This window comes from Oncorhynchus mykiss, chromosome 26 (genome assembly GCF_013265735.2).
Source record: "Oncorhynchus mykiss isolate Arlee chromosome 26, USDA_OmykA_1.1, whole genome shotgun sequence".
Classification (NCBI taxonomy): Eukaryota; Metazoa; Chordata; class Actinopteri; order Salmoniformes; family Salmonidae; genus Oncorhynchus; species Oncorhynchus mykiss.
Genome location: NC_048590.1, coordinates 33389441 through 33414498, shown reverse-complemented (window position 1 = coordinate 33414498; position 25058 = coordinate 33389441). Strand labels below are relative to the sequence as shown.

Sequence of the window (25058 nt, the reverse complement as noted above, 5' to 3'; positions counted from 1 at the left end):
CAACAGCTGCAGCCTCTATCGCACGCACGCACGCACGCACGCACGCACGCACGCACACACGCACACACACACACACACACACACACACACACACACACACACACACACACACACACACACACACAGAGAGAGAGAGAGAGAGAGAGAAACAAGGCATATCATAATATGCCTGTGTGTTTTTTAATGGAGTTCCCCCCTTACTAACGGCTATTATCCCTGACTAATGGCATACACTGGGCCTCTCTCATTACTGAAGTGGCTCTTTACCGGGGACCCTTGTTTCATACAGTTAGAGTTAATGCATTATGAACAGCCCACCAAGAGTAAGCAGCGATCTGCATATTCAATAACTTCTGTAATTATATGCGCCATTCATCAGATGGGATCTGATGGCAGGGGAAGAGGGGAAAAGAGAGGAGCAGAGAGGTCTGATTCCTGGAGGACAGAAGTCTAATCACAAAACTAACATGATAATTGAAATCTAAATTGAAAGGCTTGGCTCACGCCGATAGTATGTCAGGAGTAGATTGTAGAGGTATAGGCGGCTGGAGAGTGGGGGAAAGAAAGAAAGAAAGAAAGAAAGAAAGAAAGAAAGAAAGAAAGAAAGAAAGAAAGAAAGGAGAGATAAAGAGAGGAAGAGAGAGAGAGAAACAGAAAGAGATACGGGGAAAGAGGCCAGATTAATGGAGACTGTAAAACTGCCACACTGTCAATGTGTTCAGGGTAGTGGTATTGCTTACTTATGGGTATAGGGGGCAGTGTACTAGCAGCAGTGTCCATAGCACAACTACAGTAAGAGAATCATGTCTCTCCTCAGCAGGGCCAAGACTGTTTCTGGAGAATGTACTGTATGTCAGCACGAACGCGGCACAATATTCCAAGTTGTCACAGTTGGCCTTTTCTGCCTGAATGGCCCTGTTTCTCTGAATGTAGTTTCCTGTTTTAAGAGGTACATGTGAGGTAAATGTGAGGTACCTCGATTTTGCTTGTATAACGTGCCCATTGTTTGGTGTGAGAGGAGAAAAAGCTGCGCTTTTCTCATCCATTGAGAAACACCTGTGTTTGAAGTTTCGTAAAGAGGTCATCCTTGTGTCCACTGACTGAGGACACACAGTTTTTCTCCCCAAAACATTCTGTTCAATGAAAGCTAATCTTATCAACAATCTCTTCAGAGATTCTTTCTTTAATCAGAACAACAGTTTTCAGCTGTGCTAACATAATTGCAAAAGGGTTTACTAATGGTCAATTAGCTTTTTAAAATGATAAACTTGGATTAGCTAACAGAACGTGGCATTGGAACACAGGAGTGATGGTTGCTGATAACGGGCCTCTGTACACCTATGTAGATATTCCATAGAAAATCAGCTGTTTCCAGCTACAATAGTCATTTACAACATTAACAATGTCTACACTGTATTTCTGATCAATTTGATGGTATTTTAATGGACAAAATATTAGCTTTTCTTTCAAAAACAAGGACATTTATAAGTGACCCCAAACATTTGAAAGGTAGTATACATGCGATCAGGAATGAATTTGTGATGAGACTTGACTGGGTCGTTGGAAATCAGCTTCCCTTAGAGGACTCTGTTGACAGTTTGGCATTGTGTGGTAAGAAAAGACTAAAGGGAGAAATGAACCCATCTACCCCAGCCAGTCATCTGTCCCTCCTGTCCTCCTCTCTCCTTCCCTGCTCTGCTATTTCTCCAGACTCGGAATTCATATTCCACCCTCAATAACAGTTAATTAGTAATGCCAAATTCATTAACCTATACTGCTGTATCAGTGGCCTGGGCCATAAAGTAGCTTAATGTGGGCAGACGTATGCAGCTGTAATAAGGAACATAAAACGTAAAGAGAAACACATACGCCCGTAGATCATAGACGGTTATAACTCTGCAGTGGTTTAGGAGGACCCACTCTGGTCCAGACAGAGTATTCAGCTATCACATCAGCTCTTTGTGCTTTCTCTCTCCTCACAGGAACTTTTATACGACGATTAAAATAAAAAGGCGACACAAAGTGTATCAACCGTGTGTTTTCATTACTACCGTAACTCCTCAGGTTTTGGCAATTGAGTTATTGTGTTCGTTTGCTTTTATCATTTGCCGTATAGAATTATGTGAAAGACTGTGTTAAGATAGCATGTGTACCTGTTAGTACTAGGCATGGAATAGATCCTCTAACTCCTAGGGTGTGTTTGTGTAGAGAGATCATCCAAGAGGGAACGTTGTTATCAGAGCAGTGTGTAGACTAGAGGTGCCAGAACCAAATAGAGAAGCCGTGCGTTCCCCTCTCCTGCTGCACGGGGAAGAGGGAACAGGGATGGGAAAAGGCTGGAGGCACTTCAAGTAGCTTCTGACAGATCCTTCTAATTGGAGAGTTATTTTTCCTCCAAGTCTCTGGTATAAATCTATTTTGTGTTTATTTAGAGTCAGTAAGGGAACAAGTATGTTTTGGCCGTGTGGCATGTTCCCCCTCTCTCTCCCTTTCCCTAAACCGTCTCACGTCCCTCATACAGACCCTTTCTCTCGCTCTCTCTTCTCTCTCTATCCCTCCAGTTAGTGTGACTGACGTGTCTGTGTTGAGCACATGGAAGCAGCACAAAACAAACTGCTATTGTAAAAAGGGATGATGACTTCGGCTGTCCTTGGATTACATGGTGACCTTTCCTCTGTCCTATCCCCCAGTGGTCTCGTCTAACAGCTCACACCAAAGAGCCTATTAGGCCTGGAGTCCACGCCGTTGTTAAAAAGGGTCTTGTCCTTTCAAAACACTCTCTCTCTTGCTTTCTATTTTTTCAAGCCAAGGTGGTAGAGGAACACAAGTCCATTGTTCCCTCGAAGATGGAAGTTGGAGTTACTACGGCAACAGCTCTAATCCTTCTTTTTCCCACCTTTCTTCATATTAATGGCCTATCAAGTGCTACCTTTTAAGTCAGTGGCCAATGTTCCGCGAGCACAGCTCCCTCGCCTTAATTACATTTGATTCTATTCGTACGTAGACAACATGATGAGCTAATCGAAATGTGCTAAATAATGATGTACTGTGAGCAACTATTCCTTATCCTGAGGCCTGGTCTAAGAATATAAATAATGAGGCCATTATTAAGGATCTGACTTTAAAATTCTGCCCTGCCACCAAAACAGAGAGCATAATTGTTCTGGTGTTGTCTACACAATCAACAACTCATTGTTGTGGACTTGAGAACTAAGGGAGCAGAGAATGGGTCCCATAATGATTGGTCTGTGCTGCCATGCAGGCCGAGTATAGAATTGTCCACAGAAGAATGTCCTTGATAGACTGCTGATTTGTTGAAAGTGGTGTGAATGAAGACAACTGTCTGGATTTTTAGAAAAATGTCCTCTTTTCTGTCTGTCTCACTCGCCGCTCAAATAGCCACCAAGCCTCATTAGAGCAGGGCCATTCATATGGTGAAAGGCTGGGAGTCACACAGACCCTTCAGAGAGGACATGGAGAGTAGCAGCTAGCTAGATGCTTAAACAGGCCCAGCTCTACTCCTTTCACTCATCTCTCCCTGAGGAAAGGGAAATGGCTCTATGGTCAGCCTTAAAAGACAGAGAAACCCTCCTAACTAACATGTCAAAAAGGTTTCTTTAAACAATATAAATAATCATGGAGAATAACATCAACTGAGATGTGTTATCTTGATTAGATTCCAGCACATTTAAAAAGCAAAGAATTGTAGCTATAGATACATTTTCAGCTTTAATCACAATCATATTGAGATTAATAAACACTAACAGCGAAGGTGATAATTGTAGATTAAGTTGTAAGCCTGAAAGAAACGTTAAGTGAGATGTTTTGTGTCTACATTTAACGGGTGAAAGCTCAGTGGGGTTGTCCAAACGCGGAGCTGCACCTTTTAAATGTGCTCCATTGTGAGGCAGGGGAGAGCAAGGGAGAGCAGGGGAGAGGAGAAGGAATGCTAAGTGGGCCCCTTTGCCTAGTCAACCTTCAGTGGGTTGCATTTATCTTCATCTTGTTAGACTAAATTAATTAACAATCTCCTTGTTACACACTTTCTCCTTTCATTACATCAAATAATGGGAGAGATGCAGGAGGAGGACCTCTCTACTGGGATTAGCCAGGGACTGTTACAGATCTCTCTCTCTCTCTCTCTCTCTCTCTCTCTCTCACACAGACACACACACACACAGACACACACACAGACACACACACACACACACACACACACACACACACACACACACACACACACACACACACACACACACACACAATCTGCTCAAAATATAATCACGTTCTTCATTAATATGCAGCTAAATTGAAACACTGCTTCTCTACAACAAAGTTGGCTTCTAATGTGAGTAAGAACAGATCATATTCCACTAAAGTACATTGTGCACTAACTGTATAATTTAGTGAATTATTTTCACTTTGTTGCAGACGTACTGCATGTGAGATTTAAACAGACTGTCATTATTTTCTAAGACAGTACAAAGGCTTCATGCTACATTATTAATATAAAGTGAACCTGTTTAAAGTTCTCCCTGATGTATTTTTCACAATGACTATTCCTCCGCCTGCATCAGCGCGCATTAACAACCAGCATCATTTTCTAAATTGAAAATGGGAGATTGGTACTTTTACAGCTACTGCAACTATGAGTCAAAACAAGAAGTGATGACTCATTAGTGTAAAATAATGACTAGTTTGTCCAGTGGTATGTTAGTGAGTGACGCAGATGAGTGACGCAGATATGAAATGTGAAAAGTCATCTTAAACATCTGCCCCTCTGTCAGAGCAGAAGTGGAACTTCTGGGCCACACAGCTGGGGAGACGACTGAGTTGAATAGACAACATGTCCTTTCAGAGTACTACACAGAAATAGATGTATTAATGAGGCACAAGGCAGAGTTGCTGTCATACTTTCACATAATTGCACTGACAGAGCCCCCTTTGACCCAATTCAGTTGCTTAAGAAAATATGTTGTGGTGCTAGCTAGACTGAAGAAACATGGTCCGTCTCCCATACCCCTCCCCTGCTGTGTCTTCCTCTCCTTCTCTCTCTCCCGCCAACCCTCCCTCCCCAGGACACAACAAGCCGTGGCCAAGCAAAAGGCCAAACCCTGAGGCAAAGCCTGACTTTAATCTTGGCCTGATTGTTGAGGCCTCTGTCCTCCAATCACCCGAGCATGTGTGCGCGATATCGTTCCACTGGCACCTCTCATTTAATTAAAACAAACATTGACAGAAGGATGTGGATTAGGAACCCTAATGATGCATTTACTTAGATGAATCGCAGTGTTCTCTCAGAGTACTGATTTCGACAAAGAACAAAATGATATTGCTACGAAAGAGGCTAGCAGTCAAAGGTCATGTTTTGTCTATGTGGGTCGATGTGGGTCTTCAAGTTATTGGGCTGTAAGAATCTCAGTTGGATTTAAGAGGTGTTGCTTTCTTCAGCCCTCCCCCACCCTCTGTTCAGCTAGATATCTGCCCAACTGGTGCTGCTTCAACAGGTGGCTGGAGTCAAACACAATCCTCCACTCTGTAGCATTAGTGGCCCAGTGGAAATGAATAGAGGCAACATACCTTCAATAATCCAACACATGCCTGAGTATGATCCCCAGCCTCCGGCCAACACTGGAGTTGTAACACTCACTAGACCTTGGAAACAGAGGCTATTTAAGGACATTTCTAATAAATATGATTTTTGAAGATATATGTTTGCTTGGATAGGGTAACCCAGAGAGCTTTTGTGCTATATTTGGAATTAAATGGCTGATCTATAGCTCCTCTCAAATCTCACTTCATTCTGGTGTGCTGGGCAATTGACTGTGAATTTTTTTTGCTCATCCTGTCTTTTTACTGCTGTCTGTGTAGAGAATAAGGACACTCAATAGTAACCTTTTAAACTAGATACTAATGGGGTATTTTAAAATAGGATCTAAAGCTGTGTTATATCAATGTCTTTTTACTGCTGTCTGTGTAGAGAATAAGGACACTCAATAGTAACCTTTTAAACTAGATACTAATGGGGTATTTTAAAATAGGATCTAAAGCTGTGTTATATCAATGTCTTTTTACTGCATCATCATGTCCTTTATTTTACCAAGTTCCAACAGTTCTGAGGGGGAAAAAATGGTGTTCATTTAATAAAATAAATGACCTTTTGAAAAAAATCTAAGAGGATTCATTAGCTTTACTAAAGTTTGGCTGACAGCAGCTTTGAAAGGCAGATCCTGCTGCTGCTGCGTCTTTTAACGAGGCACCATTAATTAGGCTGCAACATTCAAGCCTGGAGAAGGTCGCTCACAAGGAGAGGAAAGAGGAGCCAATGGCGAATATAATCACTTATTGACTTCGTCCGTGTTATAACAGCACAAATTCACAGGATGGGTTTAAAAGAAAAATAGCATCAAGGTTACATTTAAAAAAAACTTTGCGGTCAAGTACAAACACACAACAGGAAACAGTACATCACAAACCGAGCCACACCCCGACCCCCACCCCACCTGACCTGGCCATGAGTCTAGAAGAGGGGGGCAGACAAAAGCATGCAGTACGAACACGGAAACCTTAGTTTGAGAGGCACAGTACCCAGGGGTGAGATGGGGGGGGGGGTCTCTCTACACATCTGTGTGTGAGGTTAGAGTGACAACTGCTTTCAGTCTGACTATGGAGTGTGTTGGGTATCAGTGTGAGCATGCCACGGAGAGCGCTCTAGAGGGGGAAAGGTGGAAGTGTCTATTTTACACTAACAACATACAGCTGGGGTGGATTGCCAGGCACACAACCCTCCCACCAACCCCACCCAGCCAGGGAGGAACGTGATCTAAGGCTAGGTGTCGGGAGCTGGAGCTGTGAAGGGACAGATGAGTTTAGCTCCTGACCCCCTGACCCACGACTTTACAACAACAACTGAAAAAGAAACTAACCTCAGTAAAAAGCTGCTACGAAGAAAGCCCTCCATGTCAGCGTGTGGGGTTCTGCGGCAGGAGAAATACAGAGAACCATTTTAACACTGAAAAAAAGCAACATGCAAAAAACACAGAGCAATGCATGCATCTTTCTCTTCTAATAAGGTATGTCTTTAATTAAGGCAGTGTGGAGGATAGGAAGCTCATCCTCTCTTCTTTGCATTGACATCATTACTTCTAGTCTTTCCTCAGAGAGGGGAGTGGATTTGCATACAGCAAGGTCCTGATGATATGTTTGCAACAAATAAACCCTTTCCTATTGATCCTAGCACAGCATTCTTCCTAAGCTCTCTCCAGAGTGACACATACATTTCTGTAACCGCTGATCCCAGACCAGCTTCTGGCAGGGCTCAGAGTGGTAGGAGGAGCAGCCAGAGGTGGTCCAGCTGTGGTCCATGTGTGGCAAGGGCTCTGTGGTTTCTAGGAACCCGATGCTGGGACACGCACCGCCATGGAGGTGGGAGGGTGTGGTTCACAATGTCACTGTTTGGAGAGGTCGTTTAGAAGCCTCGCCCGAAACATTTTGGAAGCACATGGCTGGAAATGATTCCCAACAGGTTTCATTAGCCTCTGTTACTGGTCTTCAGAATATTGTGATTTTTGACTGCTGTGTGCTTCTCTTTAAGCACTATCATCGACATATTATTACAGAAAACTAATTGGGAGTGGAGCCGGGGGGTGGAGGGTTGGAATACAAGTACGTCAGTGATATCAAAACTATAGCCTAACATTAGAGTAATTACCAGGAAATTCCCTTTTCAGAGAGACTGTAAAACAGGCAAGAGCTTCCCTCTCTGACAATGGTAAAGTCAGCAGAAATAAATATGTACAAGTCCTCACACCCATTCATAGAAAGACACACAGTGTAGTTTCAGCTTGTTATTCAATTGTCTCGGTATTACACATCATCACATCCCTGTCCTGTAAAACACATCACCATCTCACCAGCATCTGATCAGCCAAGAGCTAAATCTGGAGTGAGCTTTTCAAAACCCATGTTAGAAAACGCAATACTCAGTAGCGGCAAAGACAAAAAACCTGCTGCAACTAATGAGTGTTTTCTCCTGCTGTAACAGTCGACTCCCTTGTAGACGTCATCATAAATAACACACATCAGAGCAAAAGAGATCCAGCATCTTGGCCCTAAATGCTTTCAGTTTTTGGGACATGAATGTAATTTGCTGTTTTTTCCTCTCCTCCAGTGAGGCTGTGGAGACAAAGCCACTGAGAGAATGGAAAGAGTGACAGGACCAAGGACACTGTGCCTTTCAGGCTAGCCTGGCCAGCACTTAGCAGGGCGGTGGACCCGCGAAGCCCAGTGGGCTCAGCCGACACTTTCCTCACAATCAGGTGTCTGAGGTGGGGGTTAGGCCAGTGACACTGCTCGGCTCTGCTCCCCGCTCCACTACACTCAAACCTGCTCTGCTCTGTTCCCCACTCTACTCAGCCCTGCTCTTCTCAGAGCACATAATACCAACATCACACCAGTGACAACGTGAGAAAACAACAGTCAAATCATGCCGAACCGATCAAGCGTGTCTCCTCACCACTCTGAGAAGTGTTAAAAACACACACACTTCTCTCTGCACCTCTCTCTCTGCACCTCTCTCTCCCTCTCTCCCCCCTCCCTCCCCCTCCCCCCCCCTCCCCCTCCCTCATCTTTAGTAAGGGGACTGACTCGAACACAGAGAAACACACGACATAACTGCATAATAGACCGTCATCATGTGCCCCAAACACCCTTTTGGAGTTTAGATTCCTTGATAACAGGTTAGCAAGACAGGCAACAAGGCTATGGAAAGCCACAGGAAACGTAAACTAACCTAGATAAAACCCACTGAGTGAATGGACAGTGAGCCATAGAGGCTGGGTTCCTTTGTCATGACATTGAATGCATGTCTCATGCTTTAGTGGCTCCACAACATAGCCTTCAGCAAGCTCACTGTCTAGCAGAGGACCAGCCTGCCACCAGGACAGGAAGTGCCAATACAGAAGGGCCTGTTTCTCTCTATCTCTGTCTGTCTGCCTGTCCGTCTCTATCTCTCTGTCTCTCTACCTGCCTGTCTCCTTCCCTCTATCTGTCTGCCTCACCGTCTCTATCTCTCTGTCTCTCTACCTGCCTGTCTCCTTCCCTCTGTCTGCCTGTCCGTCTCTATCTCTCTGTCTGTCTACCTGCCTGTCTCCTTCTCTCTGTCTCTCTACCTGCCTTTCTCCTTCCCTCTGACTGTCTGCCTGCCTGTCTCCTTCCCTCTGCATCTCTCTACCTGCCTGTCTCCTCCCCTCTGCCTGCCTGTCTCCTTCTCTCTGACTGTCTGCCTGCCTGTCTCCTTCCCTCTGCCTGTCTCCTTCCCTCTGCCTGTCTGCCTGCCTGTCTCCTTCCCTCTGACTGTCTGCTTGCCTGTCTCCTTCCTTCTGTCTGTCTTCCTGCCTGTCTCCTTCCCTCTGCCTGTCTCCTTCCCTCTGCCTGTCTCCTTCCCTCTGTCTGTCTGCCTGCCTGTCTCCTTCTCTCTGTCTCTCTACCTGCCTGTCTCCTTCCCTCAGACTGTCTGCCTGCCTGTCTCCTTCCCTCTGAGTTCTACCTGCCTGTCTCCTTCCCTCTGCCTGTCTCCTTCCCTCTGCCTGTCTCCTTCCCTCTGCCTGTCTGCCTGCCTGTCTCCTTCCCTCTGACTGTCTGCCTGCCTGTCTCCTTCCCTCTGTCTGTCTGCCTGCCTGCCTGTCTCCTTCCCTCTGCCTGTCTCCTTCCCTCTGCCTGTCTCCTTCCCTCTGCCTGTCTGCCTGCCTGACTCCTTCCCTCTGACTGTCTGCCTGCCTGTCTCCTTCCCTCTGTCTGTCTGCCTGCCTGTCTCCTTCCCTCTGACTGTCTGCTTGCCTGTCTCCTTCCTTCTGTCTGTCTTCCTGCCTGTCTCCTTCCCTCTGCCTGTCTCCTTCCCTCTGCCTGTCTCCTTCCCTCTGCCTGTCTGCCTGCCTGTCTCCTTCCCTCTGACTGTCTGCCTGCCTGTCTCCTTCCCTCTGTCTGTCTGCCTGCCTGCCTGTCTCCTTCCCTCTGCCTGTCTCCTTCCCTCTGCCTGTCTGCCTGCCTGACTCCTTCCCTCTGACTGTCTGCCTGCCTGTCTCCTTCCCTCTGTCTGTCTGCCTGCCTGCCTGTCTCCTTCCCTCTGCCTGTCTCCTTCCCTCTGCCTGTCTCCTTCCCTCTGCCTGTCTACATGCCTGTCTCCTTCCCTCTGACTGTCTGCCTGCCTGTCTCCTTACCTCTGACTGTCTGCCTGCCTGTCTCCTTCCCTCTGTCTGTCTGCCTGCCTGCCTGTCTCCTTCCCTCTGCATCTCTCTTGCTGCTTGGACACATTCTCTTACTGTTTCACAGCTATCTTTCTTCTTCTCTCTTTTTCTCTCTTCCTCCCTCTTGTCTCTCTGCCTGTGTTTCCTCAGCAGAGAGCGCTGTGTAAAACTCCATTGTGGTAATGGAGACTGAAGTACGTCGCTCTATAGATGTAAAGATACGGTTTGGAGACTGAATTCAGGAAAAAGTGACTGAGCCACATTCTTATATCCATAAAGAAAACAGGGGAACCTGGAGTTTTAAACGAAGAGCAGGCCACATTTCAAGGGTAGCGTTTTGGTGAATGAGAAATAGGGAGGATAGACATCAGTGTTAAAAGACAGCTAGCGCTGGGCTCACGGCAGCCTTTTCGAAGAACGGACCTCTGCCAAAAGCTGCCTCTGCCCAACCAACTCTCACCATCTGCAGTAAATGTGCTCCATTAAAGCAGCACCATATGGACAACAAGCTAGCTATTAACACAGCTTCAGCACGTCCCCCTAACCTAGCACAGATTTCAAACTTCCAGTCAAATTGACTGCTGAATTAATGCACCACCACAGCCATGTGGGTCTTGGCATGGAGCGCTGCTCCCAGCCTTCAGTCATTAACAGCCCAGGCCAGCTTAGAGCTGAATAGAGCTGAACCCAGTGGAGAGAGAGACACAGCGGCAACCTACAGACAGACTCTACTACACCATGTCTGACCTGGTCACTGGAAAGTGACTTTTAATTAATGGGAGAGTCTGGCTATAACCTATGCCTACATGTCAGCCCAGGCAGTTGAGAGAGGAGAGGGGAGAAGAGGAGACTGCTCCCTAGCTGGGTGATGACGTAGAGCCAAGATGGCACTGATTAACCAGGGTGTGGGGACGTTAATTCCTCTGGGCCAGGCGGCCATGTTGACGCCTCTCCTTCTCTCTGAGTCATGGGGGGACCCACCCACCGCTCACAAAGCTCTCCTCTCTTCCCCCAGATCATGACGCCACGGCTGCCTGCAAGCCCTCTGTTCTCCCACTCATAGAGGAGCATACACACACACAGACACATATACACACACAAACTTTCGCTCTCTCTTTCTCACACACACATGCATACACACACACCAAATCAATTACAGCTCTGTGTCTTTAACCCGGCCCCAAAGGTTCAATAAATTATGTTTGTTTCTTTTTTTCCTCCTGTCACAGGTCCTTAGATTCTGTTTATAAGAAAAACACACTTTCCCTCTCTCTCTAACAGCATGGATGTCTACAATTCCTTGCACTAACTCAAACTACAGGAAGGGAAGCGCTGAGTGGCTACACAATAGTAGGTCTTTGTCAATAGAAAGAGCTCTTTGGTAAAAGGGGTAAATTTGACTTTTAAAAGCAAGGAGGACCAAGGCACTCTTCATATAATTAAAATGCATTTATTTGCACGGTATGTTCAATGGAAAAATCTTTTAAAACTCTGACGTGTTTCAGCAGCGTGGCCTTGGTCAGGGAGTGTCTATTTGTTCCATTGAACATGCCATACAAATAAAGGTTTTTAATGAGATTAAGAGTGCCTTAGTCCTCCTTGCTTTTTACTGTTGGTACCTGCTGGCTCTGGTGAGAATACACAAGGGCAATATATTACTTTCTTAGAGCACATAGTCTTCCTTTCTGAGGAAATATAGTCATCTTGATGACTCAGTATTGTACTCCATAATCATAATGTCCTCTGTGACCCTCTTTTGTGACCTCATGTCAGGCTAAAACAGGAGAATGGAGGGAGAAAAAGAACAAATGACAAATCCCAGGTAATTAGGAAACATTTGGCTGATGACTATCCAGTGGCTGACCATTCAATGAGGACTTCGTGATGAGGTGAATGTCAATGGGATGGTTTAATTGAGAATGCTATGGTCAGTTAAGGTCTATTTGTCTGGTGTCAGCTTTTTTGTCTACAATGTGAGCATGACTGTGCGTGTGTGTGAATGTGCGTGTGAGAGTGCATGTATCATACCCACACACTTTGAGAAATTCACCCAGAATTACACTTGCACAGTATAACACACACACACACACACACACACACACACACACACACACATACACATACACATACACATACACACACACACACACACACACACATACACATACACATACACACACACACACACACACTTGGATGTGCCACTCTTAGTTCTGCTTAATCATATAAATTCTGCAGAGTTCTGGATGAAGAGCGCTGCTTATATTAAGTACCTCTGCTCTTGACCAGTGATGATATTAAGATTCCCTTGTTGAGCAGCGATTACATTTCTTTTTGAACATAAACCAAGCTCTGGGTGTAATTGCCTTGTCATTCAGAAGATATGTCATATAGAAACAACTGTGGTGTCTTAATTTCAGGCAATTAATTAATCGATGATCCCATGGGGGGTTATATTTAAAGTGGGATCCTGGTGGTAAGAGCAGAGAGGGAGTGGGTAGGAAGGGGGAGGAAGCGGTGAGGGAGAGGTAAGGAGGGATCTGTCTGACAGGCACAGGATAGAGTTGCTGCTGCTGGCTTGGAGAGAGAGACACTAAGTTCAACCTGTGCTGGGGAAGACACTACAAGACTACTTGTGAGGAAACTAATACATTCCTTCAGGAGGACACAGCGGAAAGGAGCCTTGCATGTTTGCAGGGACAGGGGTTGATGTTTAAGATAAGGCTCCAGCCTCATACATGTAGCGGTGATGTGTGGGGGAGCATTTCAGACCTCTCAGCTGCCAGAGGAGATGTGTGAAAGGGTGGCCTACTGACAGTACTGGGAGAAGATTAGAGAAAACCTGTCCAAGTATCCCCAACATCCCCAGGGTTCTCCCATCTCCACACACACACACACACACACACACACACACACACACACACACACACACACACATACACACAAACCTAGGCTACAACTACACCTTGACTAATAGTGATAGTGTCCCATCTCTCCATCCCTCCAAGCTATAGCTGCCAGATGAGTAGTGAATTAATTTGTGAGGCACTCCAACATTAAGAAGGTGTGTTGAAAGGTGTCTGCTCATGTTTCAAATTAAACGGGCTGCTGGTCAGCATTAGCACCTCGGCACCCGCCGGCAGCCGCTTGCCTCCGACACATAGGGGGCTGGGGAGGCAGCCTATCCACCGTTCACACTGGAATAATTACAACATGTCAGGAATAATTAATTTCCTCATTTTTCAAAAGGATACACAGAAATTAACATGTTATTATATGACAGAGTCCCTGGGAAGATTGTATTAAATGTGATTTCTAGCACAGCCCACACAACAAATTAAAATGAGAAATAAGATGGAGAGAAGCAGGGCATGGAGCATATGTTTATGGCAATGACTGAAGCCAAGGGACCAGAAACAACCATCTTCATTTCATTTTATTTAAATCAGGCCGACACAGTGTGTCTGAATGACAGCGCCTGCTAATGGGCCCAGATTACAGGCTCATTGGTATTAGCACAGAGATCCAGCCACTTAGTGGGGGAGTAACGGACGCTAGCTACTGGGTCGGGCTACACTACAGCAAGACCATCTGAGCATAATGCAGACATTAACACAGGTTTAGGATCCTCCAACCCCGCTCCACCCTCCAGGACAAACAAGGAAACAACTTCACTGAGCGTACAGTACATTCATGTTGAGATAAATTAGGCAGGGTGGTTATTTCAGACAGTGGCGGCTGATTTCTCAGAAAGATGAACTGACCATGCTTATTCACTGTGAGCTGTTCGCAACCTTCATTCTTCTCATCTTAAAGAGTAATGACATTATACTATGTCCAAGTCAATCATTCCCCATTCGTTTTGGCATCTAAATTCTTCAGAAATGTAAATGTAAGTTTATAGCAAAGAATGTATGTTGATGCTTACAAGTTAATGACCCCTAGAAGAAAGACAACAACCCTGCAGAATTACACCATGAGGAGAGAAAAATTATATTCTATTCGATTTTTTTCTGTATTTTTCTGTACTGTATTGACAAAGATAACCTAAACAAACGTACATTAAATGCAGTAGCACCTTTTACATAACTCAAACAATAAACATCTTAACCATCGGGGAAATGTGTACCCACTCTATCCCTCAAAATTCAATTACATTATCTCTCCTCTCAGTCCAATCTGCCCAACTTCATTGGAATGGAAGATATCAAATCAAATCAAATCAAATGTATTTCTATAGCCCTTCGTACATCAGCTGATATCTCAAAGTGCTGTACAGAAACCCAGCCTAAAACCCCAAACAGCAAGCAATGCAGGTGTAGAAGCACATCTTGTGAATGGAATCCAAAACTTTGATTCCAATGCTTTTCACATTGTGTTGTGTATCAAATATGCGACCAGACGCCAGCTAAAAGCATACTGTACTTACAGTGGATGGTTACTCAATAGAGATGACCTCAACACTTCCTATTATCATTATAGGTACAATAATCCCACCACTTTGACATAAAACCACAGCTACAAAAGCAGGAGAAGAAACTGTCAAAATATGTCTGTCTCTCAAGAGGGAGGTCATGAATTGATGTTGTCGTTTCTGATTTCACCCCGATGATGAGGCCACTTATGTTACACTCAACGGATATTTTCTCAGCATCTCAATCATCCAGCAACATGCCTGTATGTTCAGGACCAAACAGACGACATTGATGCAGGTTGCTAAAACCATGTTATTTTCACAGAACAGACCTTAGAGACCCCTGCCCCAGACAGGACATGGGGGTTGTGGGGTGGGGAGAAAGTGGATACATGGGACCCGTGGAGGTCTTCTCCCTTCTGCCACTCTCCCCTCTCCCAGGCTTTGATTGGGCTTGTTAGCTTAATCCAATCCAACCCAGGCATGGAAAGAAAGAGTTTTAAAATTCTCCCGAAATGGCCGTCATTAGAGCCCAGCACTCCCCTGGGCACCACAAACTTAAAAATAATTTGCAAATCAATTAACTGGATACTCTCAACGCAACGGGCATTTCACACTCCAGGGTCGGAACACATTATCAGCCGGAGACGATTCATGGCGTTTTGGGAGAAAAGTTCATGGTTGAAATCATTAATTCATTTGACCAGACTTTTAGTTATGCATTACTTTCCACAGCTGGGGAAGCGAGAAGATTAATGGCATGTTCTCAGGTCACGTTTTCTGCAGTATATAGCTAGTGGGTGAAACTTCTCTCTGTCCTACAACGGCTGTAACTTGAGAGGAAGGAAAGCAGCCAAGTCTATACTAGGTTTCATTCTACAGAGAATCAAATAAAGCACATCAAGCCATCAAATCAGGCCTCATATCTAATAAAGCTGATAGGAGGGTATAACCCCGATAACAACAGCATGTTGCTGGGATGGCAGCTCATACAGAGGGGATTGAACAACTAACAGGATCTATCAGGGTTATATGGCGTTAGTGAATGGAGGCTTACTGTATCTACATACCTGTACGGAAACTCCTTCCTGACAGATACAGTTGAAGTCAGAAGTTTACATACTGTACACCTTTGCCAAGAACATTTAAACTCAGTTTTTCACAATTCCATTTAATCCAAGTTAAAATTCCATGTCATAGGTCAGATAGGATCACCAATTAATTTTAAGAATGTGAAATGTCAGAATAATAGCGGAGAGAATGATTAATTTCAGATTTCTTTCTTTCATCACATTCCCAGTGGGTCAGACGTTTATATTCACTCAATTAGTGTTTGGTAGCACTGCCTTTATATGATTTAACTTGGGTCAAACGTTTCAGGTAGCCTTCCACAAGCTTCCCACAATAAGTTGGGTGAATTTTGGCCCAGTCCTCCTGACAGAGCTGGTGTAGCTGAGTCAGGTTTGTAGGCCTCCTTCCTTTCACACGCTTTTTCAGTTCTGTCCACAAATGTTCTACAGGATTGACGTCAGGGCTTTGTGATGGCCACTCCAATACCTTGACTTTGTTGTCCTTAAGTCATTTAGACACAACTTTGGAAGTATGCTTGGGGTCATTGTCCATTTGGAAGACCCATTTGCGACCAAGCTTTAACTCCCTGACTGATGTCTTGAGATGTTGCTTCAATATATCCACATAATTTTCCCTCCTCATCATGCCATCTATTTTGTGAAGTGCACCAGTCCCTCCTGCAGCAAAGCACCCCCACAACATGATGCTGCCACCCCTGTGCTTCACTGTTGGGATGGTGTTCTTCGGCTTGCAAGCCTTCCCCTTTTTCCTCCAAACATAATGATGGTCATTATGGCCAAACAGTTCTATTTTTGTTTCATCAGACCCGATGACATTTCTCCAAAAAGTATGATCTTTGTCCCGATGTGCAGTTGCAAACCGTAGTCCGGCTTTTTTATGGTGGTTTTGGAGCAGTGGTTTCTTCTTTACTGAGCGGCCTTTCAGGTTATGTCAATATAGGTCTTGTGGATATAGATACTTTCGTACCTGTTTCCTCCAGCATCTTCACAAGGTCCTTTAATGTTGTTCTGGGATTGATTTTCACTTTTCGCACCAAAGTACATTCATCTCTAGGAGACAGAACGCATCTCCTTCCTGAGCGGTATGGCGGCTGTGTGGTCCCATGGTGTTTATACTTGCGTACTATTGTTTGTACAGATGAACGTGGTACCTTCAGGCATTTGAAAATTGCTCTCAAGGATTAACCAGACTTGTGGAGGTCTACAATTACTTTTCTGAGGTCTTGGCTGATTTCTTTTGATTTTCCCATGATGTTAAGCAAAGAGGCACTGAGTTTGAAGGTAGGCCTTGAAATACATCCACAGGTACACCTCCAATTGACTCAAATTATGTTTATTAGCCTAACATTAGCCTAACATTATTTTCTGGAATTTTCCAAGCTGTTTAATGGCACAGTCAACTTAGTGTATGTAAACTTCTGACCCACTGGAATTGTGATACAGTGAATTATAAGTGAAATAATCTGTCTGTAAACAATTGTTGGAAAAATTACTTCTGTCATGCACAAAGTAGATGTCCTAACCGACTTGCCAAAACTATAGTTTGTTAACAAGAAATTTGTGGAGTGGTTGAAAAACAAGTTTTAATGACTCCAACCTAAGTGTATGTCAACTTCCGACTTCAACTGTAAATAAATCTGCCAACAATCAATTTGAATATTCCCAGTGTTCCTCTGGAGCAAGTGAAACCAAGGCTGATGAAAATAAAACCACTTTGTCAAACAGTCTCTGTTCATCTACATCACGGGTCATAATCAGCACAGACATGGTCAGTCGGCTGAACCAACAGGCCCTTTAGATAAATAATAGATGAGAAGATAACCAACCAAAGGTTATTCATTTTCATTTTTTGGTTTTTTTCATTTCTCAGAAAACCTCTCCAGCAGATCTTCCCCATGAGGGGCATCAGGGCTGGACTGAGCATAGCCCAGAGTGACTGCTGTGTGTCCATCACTTATTACATGATGGCACACGCTGACAAAGAGCGTATCCGGCCCTCCCCACTTGGGTGTTTCCAAATTAGTTCACACAGGAGTGATTAAATACATCACACCGTCAAAATGACTCACCGCCTCATTTTAGGATGAATTAAACATGTAGATTCAAGTTGCATAGGATTTAGATGAATGAGTGTGTCAGGTCTGGCTGATAGAAGAGCACAGGGGAGTGGAGCAGGTCTTTGGAACATCACACACAGGCCATCTAAAACCAGTAAGACAGGGAGACACAGTGAGTGTGGTACAATCTATTCTAACACACACTGATACTTCTAAAATAACAGTGTGAGTAAAGTACTAACTGTCCAATAGATTCTCTTCAAATGGGAATATTTGGGTGCTGTGTTCAAAGACAAACACGTACAATCACTGAATAACAATTTAATAGAACATTTACAATTATATTACGTTATGTCTACAAGCATTTTCTCCACAATGCACCTTGTTTTCTGCTTCGAAGAGAAAAGCTCAGGTGTTCATTCCATTGGCTATTCACTATCAATGTCCTCATGAGAGGGAGCATCTCAAGTAATGTAGGAGACCTCTAAACATCTACCTCAGGTCTATCCACACATTGTACCAAGTCCTTTATTCAACACACACATCATTGGGAGCATTTGCTGTTCCAACAAAAACAAACACACACACACATGCACTTAGCCAGTGGACAACAAGGCATACCCTGTCACTCAACCAACTGTACCTATGCCAACCATATGGCTGATGTTTCTGTTCTTAGTCAGTAGCTACTGTAGTTATCTTTTTCCCTTTGGTCCAACAATAACCAACCGTTTTATTCCCAAAATAGAGAGAGGTAACCTGTAACTTGTCAATAGCAATGTTAATGTCTTGGTTCCAGGTCTTTTATTTACTACTAATGCTACAAAGTGTAAAGCTGTGGTAGTATCAGGAGCTCACCAGTATTACACAGTGTTAGCATGCGATACAGTCTGGCTAATGAATGCTCTTTCCATTCGTTTATCAACTTTTTTCACTGAGCAGTATTCATTGGTGATAAATTAGAACTAAACAAGTGAAATGTTATGATATTTTCTAAAGCGATAGAATCAAAAAAGGACTAGACAGTTCACAGCCAGACTGGATGTTAAACTAAATAAATAGCGAAATGATATCTGGATCTTTTTTGTTGTTACCTGAGCAGCTGACCGATGTGAACCCTATCATTATAGTAACAAAGAGCGACAGGATGTGATAATGGCTTGACTGACAGGCTGGGCAGACAAAGGTAGTAATCACTGCTAAGGCTTTGTTATTCAACCATTCTGTCTGCTCACTGGAGCTAAAGACAAGCCCACACTCCCTTCAAAACAAATCAGAAAACCATAAGCCAGTTTGGTTTAGATGGGAGCATTGATCTGCACTGAAGACAACTGTGTTTGAGGAGAAATGGCAGAGATAAACCATCGGTATTAGCAAATGGCCGTGAACTTTGAGATGGGATTGACTCTTATCAGTGCCACAGTTGATTATGCAGGACCAACAAGGACTCCTCAGCCACATTAATATCATTCAGTCCTGCCTCTCCGGAAACCATCCCCAACTGACATTTGAAAAAAGATTAATATCAACTAAACTTTCTCAGCTTTATTTGCTCAAGAAACATTTCCTCAGTTACAATTTTATTACAACAGCGGCAGCAGCAGAGAGAGCTCCCATTAAAGGCATATTGTAGCAATATAGTGCAGCCATATACTGGATGTTTTCGGAGGCGCTGCCTGCGTTTCCTGAAATGGACTCTTTCTTCCCTCTTGTGAATGTTCTTATTGAGACGACCCGCAGCCATAAACTACCAATAACAGCAGCCGACATTAGCGTAGAGAATAGAATCAAAAGCACTATACATTCTACTATGGAGGTAGACATGGAAAGTAAGGAAAATAACCAAGACACCTGGGTTTAGTTTTCTAAGGGCCTCAGAGGTTGAGGTAAACTCACAGAGGGTTCACAAGTCTCACAAGGCCTTGACGTCATTAGCTAGCCTGACTATGCATGTACGTGTCCCAGTTCCATGGTCTTCTGTATTCAACCTCTATATACAACTAAAGCTAGAATACAAGAACGTAGGTGTCAGAATGTACTTTAACCTCAGATTATGTGCAGTATTTTTTTTATTACTGGAAATAAAAGCAGAATCTGAAAAAAATATAGATTCAGTACCTGAATAAACAACTCCAAAATACACTATATATACAAAAGTATGTGGACACCTCTTCAAATTAGAGGATTAGGCTATTTCAGCCACACCCGTTGCTGACAGGTGTATAAAATCGAGCATAGACAAACATTGGCAGTAGAATGACCTTACTGAATAGCTCAGTGACTTTCAACGTGGCACCGTCATGCCACTTTTCCAACAAGTCAGTTCGTCAAATTTCTGCCCTGCTAGAGCTGCCCCGGCCAACAGTAAGTGTTGTTATTGTGGAAACGTCTAGGAGCAACAACGGCTCAGCTGCGAAGTGGTAGGCCACAAAAGCTCACAGAACGAGAACGCAGAGTGCTGAAGCACTTAATGGGTAAAAATTGTCTGTCCTCGATTGCAACACTACCGAGTTCCAAACTGCCTGTGGATGCAACATGAAATTACTTTTCATGGCCGAGCAGTCGCACACAAGCCTAAGTTCACCATGCACAATGTCAAGCGTTGGCTGGAGTGGTATAAAGCTCGTCGCCATTGGACTCTGGAGCAGTGGATACGCGTTCTCTGGAGTGATGAATCATGCTTCACCATCTGGCAGTCCGACAGACTAATCTGGGTTTGGCGGATGCCAGGAGAATTCTACCTGCCCCAATGCATAGTACCAACTGTAAAGTTTGGTGGATGAGGAATAATGGTCTGGGACTGTCTTTCATGATTTGATGTTTGCCCCTTAGTTCCAGTGGAGGGAAATATTAATGCTACAGCATACAATAACATTCTAGACTATTCTGTGCTTCCAACTTTGTGGCAACAGTTTGAGGAAGGCCTTTTCCTATCTCAGCATGACAATGCCCCCGTGCACAAAGCGAGGTCCATACAGAAATGGATTGTTGAGATCGGTGTGGAAGAACTTGTCTGGCCTGCACAGAGCCCTGACCTCAACCCCACTGAACACCTTTGGGATGAATTGGAACTCCGACTGTGAGCCAGGTGTAACCGCCCAACATCAGTCCCCGACCTCACGAATGCTCTTGTGGCTGAATGAAAGCAAGTCCCCCCAGCAATGTTCCGACATCTAGTGGAAAGCCTTCCCAGAAGAGTGGAGGATGTTATAGCAGTAAAGGGGGGACCAACTCCATATTAATGCCCAAGATTTTGGAAGGAGATGTTTGACGAGCAGTTGTCCACATACTTTTGGTCATGTAGTGTAGGTCTAAATTGTAAAAGAGACCATGTGAAGCAACAAAATAAGCTTATTCTGTAGCGTCCATTATATTAGAATGTATTTGTGCATTTCATTCAATGCAGGTGTTCAATGTGGATGGAGGCCTCCAGGGGTGAAAGAGAAATCTAACTGATTAGCCTTTAGAAAGAAATGGAGAAAAAAGAGTACTTACATGAACAGAAAGATTAAATCCCCAGCACCCAGCAATCACTGGTTAGTTGATTTTGAACTCATGAAAGTGACCTGAAATGATAAAAAAACAGACAAAATATATATAAATGTCTCTTTGTCCATCTTTAAAAAATATGTATATTAATTCTTTATCCAAACAGTTAAACAATCCATCCCAGGACATTCAATTCAAAACAACATATTTTATGGATACGTTATTAAAAGAAAATCGGTACGATCAGTAAAATAACTTTATTTGCAAATATCAAAACAATCTTGGAGATGAAAGGAGAGAGAGGGAGATAGGAGGGGGTAAGGAGGAGAAGGTGATGCTGGCCCATGGTCAGAATGTCTACAGCTGAGGTAAAACAGCTTTAGTAATTAAAGAGTTCGGGACCACGTCTTAGACTATGTTTAAAATCCACTTCTCTAATACCTCATTAATCTGTCCTACAGCCAGTAGATTCCACTAATACATGGCTTTCATATAAAGTGGTTGTTTTATTTAATTTGGACTTTCTTTCCTCGAGCGCGGCAGGCTAATGATTTATTTAGCAGCATGCTCTGCTAGTGACGGCATGTCTCTCTCCGAGCCCAGCCGCCAGAGCTCTGTTCTGATAGGGAAAACACAAACAAACCAAAGCCTCTGCAATATGGACATACCAGTTTTAGCCATTATCTAACCCGGAATTTAACATTAATATTTCTACGTCCAGGAAGTGGAAAAATAACACACCAAAACAGGAACCACAACAACATCCAAAGTCATTCAAAGTGAGAGAGAAGTGGAGTGATCATTGTGCACAGTCACAGCGCGGGCCTGAAACGGCACAAAGCTCATTGATGTTCATTTCCTCACATTATCTTGTTTTTCACAACAAGCTGCGATCTCATTAACAGCTGATTTATACAATTACCCTGCTTCAGCACCGCCAATTAAACCAGGACAGAGGTTTTTAAGGTCACACTTAATTGATCTGCCAGTAATTTGTGCTACTGTACCTTGGTCTCCTGCGGCTAGGCAGGGAATAAAAGACACCAACAGCAGACCAGAGAAATATACCAACACATTTGCAATTGGTGTCAAAGAACAGAAATCTCAGTAAGAGAGGATGGAGGGTTAATAGAATAGGCCAGGGAGAAGCAGTAGTCATGAATGGATCTGAATGTGCAGCCTTGAGACTGAAAGTAACAATAGGAGAGAGAAGGCCCACAGACTGGCCCTGACTGAATGGTAATCTGCTGTCATCTTTATAGCACCTATAAGCTGACAGTCAAACCTCTCAAAGGACCCAGCCGTCCTAGCGAGCAGGCTGCCAGTATCAACACCACACTGTCTCACCTCTCTGCACTGTACTGCACACACACACACACATATGGACAGACACGCACACAGGGTCAGAGATGGAAAAACAGACACACACATGCACACACACACACACACACACGGACAGTCAGATGGACAAAGAGAGAAACAAACAAAGACAGAAAGACAGGCAGACATCTACACACACACACAATTTTACTTTCAAAACCCACTAAGGGCGCTCTCCACCCAGACTATCATAGCCCACTGTATTAAATACATAAGCAGGGTAGTAATTCAATAAACAAGTGTTTCTTTATGAAACATACACTGAGTGTACAAAACATTAAGAACATCTTCCTAATATTGAATTGCACATATCCATGTCTCAATTGTCTTAAGGCTTAAAATCCTTCTTTAACCTGTCTCCTCCCCTTCATCTATACTGATTGAAGTGTATTTAATAGATGACACCAATAATGGATCATAGCTTTCACCTGGATTCACCTGGTCAGTCTGTCATGGAAGAGCAGGTGTTCTTAATGTTTTGTACACTCAGTGTATAATATCTGACTCATTCCCGTTATTTAATGAGAGCTAATAAATGAGAGCTCTTTTACTTGCAGGGGGTAGAAATTAAAAAGCCTTTGAATTTATAATGTGATGTTAATTGAAAAAAATAGGAAAGTAACAGACAAATAGACCATTTGTAATTAATAAGAAAATATGTAATGTCTTATTTAAACTAATAATTTGTCTTGAGAAAAAAACATTATGATTATGATGATAAATAATAAGAAAAAACAGAGTGATATTACAAATAATTAAGCAAATGTTGTAATCCCTCTGTGAGTGTCTCAGACAGAGACTATTGTAGTGGTGTGATGCAGTAGAGCAGCTCTTTTCCTGCTCAGAACACAGCCTACGGGCTGCTGGGGAATTAACACAGAGATGGCAACCCTTCCTTTCACTAATTAAATGATCATGGATTCATTAAAACAGAATCCCAATCAACTCCAAATTCAGTTTAATAGTTTCCCCCAACACTTTTATCACCCAATCATTGGGTCCACAATAACCATAGAGCCTTTGAAATGGTTGATTTTTTTACTCAGCTGTTGCAGAGAGGGTGGTGACAACAAACCGCACTGAAACACAACACACATAAACGGAAACTAACACAAAGTTAACACATTCACACACGGAATGAACAGTATCTTTTGCCCTAACACACAAACATACAATTTCACACACACACACACACACACATACACATACACATACACACACACATACACATACACACACACACACACACACACACACACACACACACACACACACACACACACACACACACACAAGGCACACAAGGCACACAAGGCACACAAGGCACATAGACAACCACCAGCTGTCTGCATCTCTGGAGTACCCGAGACATCGGGGGTGGTGAGCTATCAGCCAAATAGATAATTCTCATTAAACCACAGGTGGACAGTCAGTCAGGGGGTTGCCACACATTACAGACAGCACCGCTTTTAAAGAAAAATCAACATTTATCTATGTCCCACACTAGAGACGCAGAGGGATTGATCTGTCAAACAGAAAGCCCTTTAAACAAGCCCAACAGACAGACTAACAGTTCTCACTTCAAAGGCCCCGGGTCAGAGAGCTCAAGGACACCTGTGGTAATTCTGTCAAAGGGTGGCCTTTCCTTTCCTTTGTCTTTGGCCAAAACCCCTGGACTATATTACAGTTTTTTCCAACTGCTTACACACAAAATCTTTTCATGTCACACGATTTTTGAAACCTCTCACTCAAAGTGCAAAACTACACACCAAATATCTAAAACCATAAGCTATTTCTCAGCCTTAGACTCAGTTGTCAATTGCATAAAACACTTTTTTCAAAACAATACACACAATTCTCTACCTAAAACACAAAAATCTAACAGGAAGTGACTTGCTTTCCTTTTCCAAACACAACCAATCAAAATGCTACACTTATTCACCAGGTCACACACACTCCTCACATGTGCAAACACTAATAGAGAGGAAGTGGAAGAAGAGGACGAGGGCAAAGAAGAGAAGGAAGGAGAGCCATCTCTGATGAGATTAGTGCAACACTTGTTGATCATGTGATCAACCACGGTTTGACCATGAGAGAGGCTGGACTGAGAGCCCAGCCCAACTTGAGTCGATTTACAGTGGCGTCCATAATTCGAACCTTCAGAAATGAGAACAGGTATGCAACTATCTAATGACTATTTTAGCATTACAGTAATGTACTGTAAAATACTTATGATTCCATAGTATTGCATAAACATTTGTAACTCTAAGCCATCCATTTACTGCACTGCATTGAATGAATGAGGTTGGTTATCATGCTGCTCTACATTTTTTTGTACATTGTTTACAGTTCCTATGCTGAACACATACTGTGTTTGAATTCT

The 25058-nt window shown here is 43.6% G+C and overlaps 1 protein-coding gene across 14 annotated transcripts in view; it reads right to left on the bottom strand.

Moving 5' to 3' along the window:
• The window catches only part of LOC110506675 (transcription factor SOX-6), a 201810-nt gene that overhangs the window by 142039 nt on the left and 34713 nt on the right, over nucleotides 1-25058 (bottom strand). For 10 of the 14 annotated variants that reach the window (XM_036964052.1, XM_036964059.1, XM_036964055.1 and 7 more), the window contains exons 3-5: nucleotides 21302-21372; nucleotides 17819-17951; nucleotides 6927-6977 (exon numbers count right to left, since the gene is read on the bottom strand). The exons of 1 other annotated variant lie outside the window; for it this stretch is intronic. In XM_036964052.1, the coding sequence (XP_036819947.1) occupies nucleotides 6927-6977; nucleotides 17819-17937 (170 nt within the window). In that variant the 5' untranslated portion in view covers nucleotides 17938-17951; nucleotides 21302-21372. The remainder of the gene's footprint in view (nucleotides 1-6926; nucleotides 6978-17818; nucleotides 17952-21301; nucleotides 21373-25058) is intronic. 3 more of the 14 variants (XM_036964058.1, XM_036964062.1, XM_036964063.1) reach the window with 3 other exon arrangements.